The 11,017-nt window shown below is 43.4% G+C and overlaps 2 protein-coding genes across 2 annotated transcripts in view; one reads left to right on the forward strand and one right to left on the reverse strand.

Annotated features, from left to right (window-relative positions):
- The window catches only part of LOC106808275 (actinorhodin polyketide dimerase-like), a 13,317-nt gene extending 12,971 nt beyond the window's left edge, over positions 1-346 (reverse strand). The window contains exon 1 of the mRNA XM_014810919.1: positions 286-346. The gene's annotated coding sequence lies outside the window, so the exon portion shown is untranslated. The remainder of the gene's footprint in view (positions 1-285) is intronic.
- The window catches only part of LOC106808269 (peptidyl-glycine alpha-amidating monooxygenase B-like), a 36,553-nt gene that overhangs the window by 999 nt on the left and 24,537 nt on the right, over positions 1-11,017 (forward strand). Inside the window, exon 2 of the mRNA XM_014810905.1 lies at positions 7,618-8,022. Within this exon, the coding sequence (XP_014666391.1) occupies positions 7,822-8,022 (201 nt within the window). The 5' untranslated portion in view covers positions 7,618-7,821. The remainder of the gene's footprint in view (positions 1-7,617; positions 8,023-11,017) is intronic.

Consider the following 11,017-nt stretch of genomic DNA (forward strand, 5'->3'; position numbering starts at 1 on the left):
GTTTTTCTTTGTTTTTTTTTCGGGCCACCAGATTTCATTTTCGGGCCACTGAAAAAAAAAGTTAGTGTCGAGCCTTGGGTTAGGAACTGCCGGGCATTTAGGAAATCGAAGACCGTGCGTGGCAGCCGTCAGATATATGCCGGCTGCCGGGCATATAGCCACTCTGTACGAAATAAGCAATGCAACCACAAGCAGTACATGTGTCAAAACAATAAGAGCAATAGAAAATATCATAATATGCAGACAATAAACTTCGTAGCTATGATAAGGAACTGTTGCACTTACAAATACATCTCTGCGACGATAGTGGTGAGAAACTCAAATGTTACTGGTTGTTTTTCGCCACCCGTGCGATTGCTGAGCATGTACAATGGTACAGCAGATGACAGCAGACACTCAGTGCAAAGAAAAAGGCATATAATTATTAGCACATAGTAAATAAAAGAAATGTTTACAAAATTATCAGACGTTTAGCAAAAGTACGCGCTGGTCACGGCTCCAGTGTAACACCGGACTAAACGATTGTGCATCGCAATAGTGGTACTCGTGGGTGATGTACACCTTAGCTATAATGTCTGTCGTAAACACATAAACAACACGACACAGATATGTACGTATTCAAGCAAAGATCTTTAATGTAATAATTCTTAACTAATGTATAATCCCAATAGGGGCATGACGCGTACACGGGGTGCGTGCCCTACATGAAACGTAACTTACGATGCAAGTGTTGTGCTGGTCGTCTGACGAACGCAGTGCAAGAAAAATGATAATTTGTGTAATAATCAGAAGAGAAAGAGAGATAGCGACTTTTACCGTGCGCGCGGGTTTTATACTAATGAGAGCAAGTTCGTGGCCTATTGTCTTCGCCCGGCCAATCGGCTCCAGCCAGCTCGCTACCGGCTGTCGCTGTGACCACTTGATGTGCAAGTGTTCCGGTCAGTTGACGCGCATTTAACAAGGACCTATCCACACGTTATTCCCAGCTGTACCCCCTATTGTCTAACACAAGTTATTTCCAGCTATCCCCCTATTGTCTAACTTCTCAGCGTTCTCTAAAACATCCTAGATAGGGAACTCTTCGGACTTGGTAAGTGGTCTCTAATTGAAATTTTCGATTGGTTTAAACAAGATTACTGACGACATTTCAATCAGTGTCGTTCAGTTAGGCCATTCCAAAATCACATAGCAACTTTCTCTCTCAAGCGTGAGTCTGACATAATATAGTCATTTATGTTTTCATCTGACTTTTGATGTAGAGTCGAAAATTTTAATCTCTGAACCAGGAAGTTAATTCTTACACAGGCGCGGATTTAGGCCGGTTTGCACCGGTTTCCAGAAACCGGTCACAGGCCTCAAAATTCACCAGAATGCACCAAATATAGCCTAATTTAAAAAAAAATCCTCGGACCCCCCTAGCTGCAGAAGAACATATGGAAACTGGTCACCCAAACCCTCTGGATTCGTCCCTGTTACAGTCATATCAACTTGCTCCTCCAGTAAATCCCAGATGGCGGAAGGGGATGGGGATATTAGGGGACAATTTTCTTTTCAATTCTACAGCGTCAGCATGTCACCACCATCTTTGCCATTTCACTAGCACTGATTCGTTTCTATCTCATATTGAACTAGGGCTAGTAATACTAATAGTAGTATATATTTGTGTGTGTTTGCACACAGACCACCCCCTGGTACAATAATGAAAATATACACTGCGCATCAGGCCTATATTAGAGTGATAACTGATATGTCGTGGCCTGCAATGTGTGTATTATGATGTGTCATCAGACATCTGAGTGCACGGCAATAAAACTTGTTTGATGAGTGGGATTCCTAGTATGTTGGGAGAGCAGGATCCTGTACCACAGTGAAAACAAGTATGTGCTAATTGTCATGCAACACTGCATTTATAACGATAATTGCATTGGTTCGGTGCCAATGAGTCCATGACACAGTTGAGTCATTGACTCCTCAGTCGTCGTATCTCGCTTCACCTCGTGAGTTTTGTTCACTTATGTTTATATGCACGTTTTCAAATCTATTGTTTTGGTTTTGCATCGTTACGTGTTAACTAATTTGAGTAATAATGCATGAACAAACGTTAGCAATCACTGAACATGTATGGTCAGCAAACAGTGAAGTGCAATACTTTGAAGTTATGCAGTGTTTCCCCTAGTACTATTACTATTAGCCCCCGTACAGTTGCCGCAGAGGACTCTGGCAGTACGAGCGGTATAGTATCAAGCTATGTTCCCTACTGCCAAAAAGGTCTTGACGGTTACATGTTTTGTGAACATGTGTTTACACTTCAGGTTCCTAAAGCAACAGCGAGCAGCGCTGGCCAAGCTGGGGCCAGGCATGCGTACCTTGTAATTTTTTGAAAAAATGTGGGCAATTGGTCACCAAGCATAATTCTGAACCCACGTTGTATGAGACTCTTGTATCTGTTTTTCAGTTGAAGGGTTTTCGTCAGTGAGGCATGTGTTTTGATCTCTGTCCTGGAGGCTGAGATGAGCGACGCCCGCTCGCCGTGTCAAGCATAGGAACCAAACTGTTATGTAATAGCACGATGTTAACAACGTGATACTTTCTAAAGATTGGCCACCTTTGGGATACACTCAACCAAACTACTGATTTGTACCTGGGGATCCAAGCCGACCGATCGTAGACAACTGTGATATTGACACAGCACGTTCCGTTTTCCTCACTAGCAAAAGACAGCAAACGTTCAATCTGACACAATTTCGCTCTCGTCATGGCGTCCGCTACGGTGCCCGTGGACATACCAAGACAGACGCATGAGGTGATGGAGGCAGACGATGGTGCGAAAGCTGCCCGTTCACTGCGTCGTGCGCATGGTCCTGTTGTCATGGCGATTTTGGGAAGCTGCGGATCTGGCGTTGCCTTCCACTTCATCCGTCAAGCAGCGCAGTCGACCACCGCCGCAGATATTTCATGCCCGTGTCACGCCGATACAGGGAGTCTCATAGTCGGAGCGCATCCGATTTCGATATTACATATTTACAGCTGGTAAAAAACTTAACACCGGAGTCCCAAACGACTCGCTACCCCGAAATGAGAGCGAGTCCGCAGCAACATGAGGGAGTCTGCAGTCTGAGGTTCAAAAGAAGATACATACATTAATAACGCATGGCTTATTTGAAGATCATTGCGGTTGCACCGTCTGCCAAATTTTCTTTGACATCTAAGCTAAAAAATGCGTACATTCCGCAGCCGTGCTCTGAACGAACATAGTTTAGTAAGCAGAAATTTTCAGAAAGCTCACACGACTCCGCAATAGTCCAATCAGGATCGACAGAATCTGGGATATTTGACCCGACTCACGTTAATTCGCACCCTGCTATATATCATCAAGCGATTCTATATATCAATGGCTTTTTTCGCCATGACAATCAATGGACCCCTAACGATTCCGCCTTATAACAGGTCACACTTGTATATAGTGCGCGATCTAAGGCGAGTCGTGATTTATCCTAATCCGGCTTAACCGCCAAAAACGTTTCAGTCCGGAACAGAGCAAAAAAAGGTCCAGGACTCAATCCGCATTTCGCGTTAAACGGGCACCGTAAAACGGGGTTTTCACTGACTTCTATGATAATTACTAATCAATATATGCTCTATAATATATATTGTAAAGATTAAGAATGCAGAAAAAGTATCAAAAAAATACCTATAGATACTATATATACTATATAACTGCGAAATGCGAATAGATACCATATGCTATCTTGTCTGGTATGCAATAACTAATTATTGCATAATAAAACAGTTGTTTCCTCACCCTCGACCGACACCGCCAAAAAGGGCCTGCCGTCAAAAACTTTATAGATTTCTCTTCTTTTTAACAAATTGTACACCTGTTACATTATCGGTAACGAAGCAATACATTATATGTACCTAAGCAAAACAAATATAAGCAATCAAAGGTATCTCCACACAACAACACACCGAGCATGTTAAGAACTGCGGAATTGTAAAAAGACCCGCCTCTAAAAAAAGCCGACCTACCTACCCAATTTTCAGCCTGGGTCGGGTGAGGAAAACAAAAGATTTTTTCAAATTGGGCCAACTTGCCTAGCTGCATCCTGGCTGACCTGCACGTACGGCTTATGTCCTGCACTGTAGAATTCACATTGGAAAAGCGTGTTAAGATAACAGCGTGCAAAACTCGTCTTAGCCATGTTGGTAGAAGTAGATAGTGTTATTGTAAAAGAGGGAATAAATCTAGTGAAGGAGCGTCGCTGTCGCTGTGATTTAGCGGATTCACGCTTAAATGAGCTCAAACACTTTCGTATATTTGAGCGCCCCTCATTAATACAACCAGTTAGTATGAATGTAATATTTTCTCCGCATATATATATACTATATCATAACCAAAATCTTAGTAAAGTATCATAATGCAAGCACCAACCAGTTACGCCATGTACCTTAAGTGTGCGCTCTTTGAATGCAAACATTGCAAACAAATATAGAGTATAGTACATAGTATTTATTATATATAATAATATATAATATAAGATAATATATAGTGACACCGGCCCCTCTTCATCAAAGTTCAGAATTCTACGCACTAATAAGATTTACCGAAGAATGCTTAACATACTAGAAGTCCCACCATACAGATGCATATCCAGTCCATTAAGTGGTTCTAGAATAGTGTATAATGTATTTGACTTCCAGCATGATCAGTATTTGCACAATGAAAAGATGGATACAAGCAAAGATTTACATCACGAATTGGTACAAGCACATGCAAAAATGCATAGATCACACACAATGATAGGTTGGTTGTATGTCAGCCAGGGACAACAATAAGTTGGTGATGACTTGCATCAGAATTCATGAGATTATCACAAAGATTATTGGTTAGTGACTGCTCATTGAGGTTCTATGTCCCCACGACGCGTAACGTACACGGATAACTTATCTGATATGGTTAAAGGGTTAGGGTTAGGGAGTAGGCCGTAGTCGACCCCAGACTCGTTATGATTAGGCGAGGTACGGTCCGCATATAGATAGACCAGCAGACAATAAATCATGATTTGTAGGCGCTGTACCGCTAGGTACGTCCGATACCGACCGAACCCAGGTACTTCCGGCAGTACCTCGCGGACACGGCGGATCCCCTCATTGTAGTGACAGCAAAATTAAACGTATATACCTGAAACCAACTTGCTGCAGTACTACAAACCAATGTGATACCTCTGAGACGATTTCATATTTAAGTTTGCTTGCATGAGGGGGTGCCAGTCTAGCTAATGGTGCAATTATTAGCATTATAATATTGTTCCTATTTATTTAGGCATTTAATTATTTTATCTATACGTAGCTATATGAATATGACATATCCAAGTCCTGTGTCTAATAAGGCGTGGTGCATGATGGTGACCATTCAGGGACCTGTGAGACCTTGAAGTGGTGCAAACCGGGTTAAAATACTGCTACATGGCGAAGAATCAACCACCTACTGTTGCCTCAGGTTACGTCGTGCCCCCTTGTACGCCCACCCGACTGGCATTACTTAATCCTCTATGTTCTATCTACTTGAAACGCCGCTATTACATAGGTATAGATCAGTGTGCCTAGCATTATGGCACACCTGATAGGTCCTTTGTAATCACGAACACACACTTGAAAGCATACTTGCCTTACCTCTTTAATAAATACCAAAGTTTTATTGTATCTACTAGCACCAGCTCCCGCATTTGGAGTGAATGTAAATGGCGTTGCGCCCTGTCATGTGCACGTAACAAATATCTAATGGACGCTCACTGTGTGACGGCATGCATGGGCGCGAATGGCTAGAGGCAGTAGAATAAGTCTTAGCGCAGAGAAGACTCCATTCCCACGTACATTTGCCGGAATGTGTGGCGGGTCGGGCGTCGCCTGGCGTTCGTGTGCGTGTGCGTGTGCGGTGTGCGCGCGCGCGTGCGTGCGTGTGTGCGTGTGTGGTGTATATATATACAGCTTTGTACCGGAGTGAAAGTGATGGCCATTTTTATTATACATGATAGTATAAATCTTTATGAGGCTATTGTCCCAAATCCTATTTAATAAAATTACAGATCATGCCTGGAATATGAGTGCAATCTCAGGCTTCAGGTTTCTCTGCTTTACACTGCATAGTTCTCTATCTAGAATTAAATCTGTAGGCTTGTATAACGGTAGCTGTTAGGAAATAACAGTGGGACATACCCCGTTCTAACTCAATAATTCGGATCCAAAAATTTTATAGCGTAAAATGTGGAGTCACCATATATATAGCAACCCATTATGACGATAATTTCATCAAATGTTGTCTGGCTTTATTGTTGAGCTGTGCCTTCCTTCCTCACTGTGGAAAATGCAATACGCCATGATTTAACATCAAAAGATGAAAAAAGACTTATACTCATGATACTGTGGGAGTTAAGTTTAATCATAGTGACTTCTAAATACATTGCAATTGGTAAATAAATGTTACATATAGGCAGAAACGAAAAGAAGAAAGCAAAAAAGCAACAAACTGTGTATTTAAAAAAAGAGAGTAAAAGACACAGAATGCAGGAGAAAAAGCAGCGAAGTGATGCTTGCATCATGTCAGAATTCACGTTGTTGTAGGGTGTGTTATAATTGGGTTATACTGTAGCGATTTATTACCTCCGCGCAAACGGAGGTCATGCAATCGCTCGCGTGTGTGTGTTCGTGTGTGTGTGTAGCCAGCAGCGAGCCAGCTGTTATACACACGCTCAACCGATCGATCGATTCAGCACCAGCTTGCCTTAGGGCGTCCAGTCAGCATCAGCTCGCCTTAGGGCGTCTAGTCAGCAGCAGCCAGCAGCGAGCCAGCTGTTATACACATGTATACATGTTACACGCGTTGGCGCGATCGATTCTGCACCAGCTCGCCTTAGGGCGTCTAGTCAGCAGCAGCCAGCAGCGAGCCAGCTGTTATACACATGTATACATGTTACACGCTCGCGGAGGTATGCACTTTCTTTGAGTGCCCTCTGTCTAGTTGTTTGTGTGACACTACAAACAAGTATGAAATGTGCATGTTCTTGTCTTCTGTGTTGCATGCAGATGTGGGATTCAAGATCGGAGGCACGAGTGAGGTGAACTACTTGGTTCTTCAAGTTCACTATGCCCACCCGTTCGTTAGCAGCCAGAAGGACTACTCAGGGATCACACTCACAACTACTTACAAGCCGTGAGTCATATATGTCATCATTATGGTCATCAGTACTGCTGAGAGGGTCCTAGATGTCCCCCAGGGTACTGCCGGAACGTACCCTGGTACTATCTAATATGCCGGAAGAGGTCCTAGCAAAGCGAGCAGTGCTGGCCAAGCTAGGGGGCCCAGGGGCATGCTTCCCTGGGAATTTTTTTTGAAAAAATGGTGCAATTTGGTGCATTCTAAGCTATTCTGAACACATTGTATGAGACTCTTGAATCTGTTTTTCAAGTTGTGAAGGTTTCGTCAGCGAGGCAGTGTTTTGGATTTCTGTCTGGAGGCTGAGAATTGGAGCGAGGCGGCCCGCCTCACTCGTGTCAATGCAGGGGAAACACTGTTATGTATAGCACGATGTTAATCACTGTGATTACTTTTTCTAATAGATGTGCCACCTTTGGGGATTACATCAACCAAAGCTACTGGATTTGTCTCTGGGGGAGTCCAAGCCGACCGATCGTAGACAACTGTGATATCGACACAGGCACGGTGTCCGGTTTCTCTCACAGCAAAGACAGCAAACGTTTTCATCTGGACAGCATTTCGCCTCGTCATCGTCCGCCGTGCCGGTGGACATACAGACAGACGCGATGATGTGCAGTGAGGCGAGACGATGGTGCGAGAGAGCTGCCCGGTCACTGCGGTCGTGCTGCATGGTCGCTGTTGTCATGGCGATTTTGGGAAGCTGCGGATCATTGGCGTTGTCTTCGCAGCTTCATTCTGGTCAGGCGATGCTGCCAGCCGACCCACCACCGACAGATATCTTCATGCCCGGTGTCACGCCGATACAGGTGAGTCTTCAAGTCGATGCCGCATCGATTTCGATATTACTATACAGCCTGGGTAAAAATTAACTTTTGAACACGGGAGTCCAACGGACTCGCTACCCTCGAAAAGAGGGAGTCCGCAGCAAAATGAGGGAGTCTGCAGTCTGAGGTTCAAAATTAAAGATACTAACAATAACGCATGTGCTTATTTTTAAGATTCATGCGGTTGCACGTCTGCCAAATTTTCTTTGGACATTAGCTGAAAAAATGCGGTAATTCCGCGAGGTCGTGCTCTTGAACGAACTATAGTTAGTATGGCAGAATTTTCAGGAAGTCACACGGACTCCTGCATATGTCAAATCAGGGAGTCGGACAGTAAATCTGGGAGTATTTGACTCCGTACTCACGTTAATTTCGCACCCTGCTATATATTCTATCAAGCTTGATTCTATATATAGATGGCTTTTTTCGCCATGACATTTTATGGACCCCAACGATCGCCTTATAACAGGGTCACATTGTATATTTAGTTGCGCGATCTATAGGCGATCGTGATTTGACCTAAGTCCGGCTTAACTCGCCAAAAAACGTTTCAGTTCCGGAAAGAGCAAAAAAAGGTCCAGTGACTCATATCCGAATTCGCGTTAAATCGGGGCACGTAAAATCGGGGTTTCACTGTACTTATGAATACATTACTACAGCCCTCGACACTAACGGTTGTCCGATTGCCCGGGACAAGTGATATAGTATTATACTTTCTATATATATATAGTGTATAAGTGTATTAAGAATGCAGAAGAAAGTATTCTTAAAATACGCTCTTGATACTATATATATATACTACTACCTGCGAAATGCGCCCGCGAATATACTACTATACTGCTATGTTGCGTCTGTCCTGGTAATGCAATAATATTAATTTCATACATAAAATAGTGTTTGTTTGCCCCTCACCCTGGACCGACCCGCCAAAACAAGGGGCTTGCCTCAAAAACTTTTATAGATTTTGTTCTGTCTCTTGTCTTTTTTTAACAACAGTTGCTAAAATTCCTGTACATTATATAAACATCTGTAGGCAATACAGTTATGTTACCTCCCAAGCCAACAACAAATACTTCAACATAACAAAGTATTCCACACACAAGGCACACGCCGAAGCATGTCGTTAGGACACTAATGCTGAATTTGTAAAAACGACCCTGCCCTAAAAAAAAAAGGCCGACCTACCTCCAATTTTCAGCCCCTGGTCGGGTGATGGAAACAAAAGATTTTATTCCATTTGTGGCCTAACACGTTGCCTAGCCTGCATCCTGCCGGCATGACACTCGACAGTAACGGCCTATAGTCCTCACTGATATACAATTCAGCTTGGAAAGCGTGTTAGAATAGAGCAAGCGTGCAAAACTCGCTTTACTGCCCATGTTGGTAGCAGGTATTCGTAGTGTTATTTTTTAAAGGAGGGAATAAATCTCAGTGAAGAGCGCTCGCTGTCGCCTGTGCATGTTAGCGGATTCACGGCTTAAATGGAGCTCAACACATTCTCTATATTTTGAGGCCCTCCTCAATTACGATATTACCAAGTTAAGTATGTAATGTTAAGTTATTCCGCTTATATATAGTACCTATACGATAACTCAAATCTTAGGTAATCGTAATTCATAACCTTACAGCCCTACAACCAACGCCAGTGTACCAATGTAACCCAATGTGTTGCTGCCTTCTTTCTTAGAATTGCAAACATTTTGCAAACAATATATATGTATAGCTGTATATATATTCTATATATATATGATACTACTATAATATATAGTAATATTATATATAGTGATACTGGTGATGTTCTATTCAACTTTCATGAAGTTTCTATCCGCACCTATATAGATTTACCTAACAGAGATGGCTCTATGTCTACCTTCTAGAAAAGTACACCAAAGACGTTGCATATCAGGTCCATCTAACGCGTGTCGTTCTAGAAGTAGAGCTTGTATACATGTTATTTGTACTTCTTCCGCCCCGCATCACCGATCAGTATTTCTTGCACAATGAAGACAGATGGATACACTGAGCAACGACCGTCTTAACATCACTAATTGGACCAAGCCACAATGCAAAAATGCAGAGATGCCACGACGCATAATGAATAGTGTCTTGGCTTGTATGTTCAGCCAGGCGAGCACACAGAAAAGTTTGGTCGAGTGACGTTGCATCACGAATTCATCGTCATAGATCACAAAGTTATGGTTACGTGATCGCCTCATAGGGTCTATGTCCCCCAGCGTACTGCCGGAAGTACACTGTCAACTGTATCTGATATGGTAGGGTTACGGGTTAGGCCGAGGAGGCGTAGCGACTCCTAAGACTCGTTAGTGATAGGCGAGGTTACGGTCCCCGGCAATAGTTAGATAGTCACCAGCAGAGGCATATGAAATACGCTGACTTTGTATGCTCTGGTACCCAGGTACGTCCGGTATATCGGACCGTACCCCCAGCGGTATACGTTCCGGCAGTACCTCACCCCCCTGCGACTCCACCAGACGCCTCTCATGCTTAGTGACAGCAAAATTTCAACACGTTAACCGAAACCCAACTTGCTCAAGCGACAAACCTATGTGATACCTCTCTGACGAGAATTTCAGTATGTCTAATGTTTTTGCTCTGGTCCCAGTGGAGGGTGGTGCTCACGTCCCTACACCGCCTCTACACTACTGGCCTCCGAACCTATTTATTTAGCACACTTCACTACCCCGATCTTAATTTTTATCTATTTATTTAAGGCATTATAATTTATTTTCTTATCTATTTAAATTTGTTATAGTTTTAATTATGATCAATTCTCGCGAGTGCGCCCTGTGGTCCTATCATATGGTACCGTGTAGTGAATTGATCGGTGTAATATCTCCACTCTCCAGGGACTGCTGAGTATCCCCCCCCGTTGACCAGTCCCGCCCTGCTCGCCGACGACATCCCGTGGTTACAAAAACCAACTCTACGTGCATTCGGGCGACACGAATGCACCACC

This window comes from Priapulus caudatus, unplaced genomic scaffold, assembly GCF_000485595.1.
Source record: "Priapulus caudatus unplaced genomic scaffold, Priapulus_caudatus-5.0.1 Scaffold264, whole genome shotgun sequence".
Taxonomy (NCBI): domain Eukaryota; kingdom Metazoa; phylum Priapulida; class Priapulimorpha; order Priapulimorphida; family Priapulidae; genus Priapulus; species Priapulus caudatus.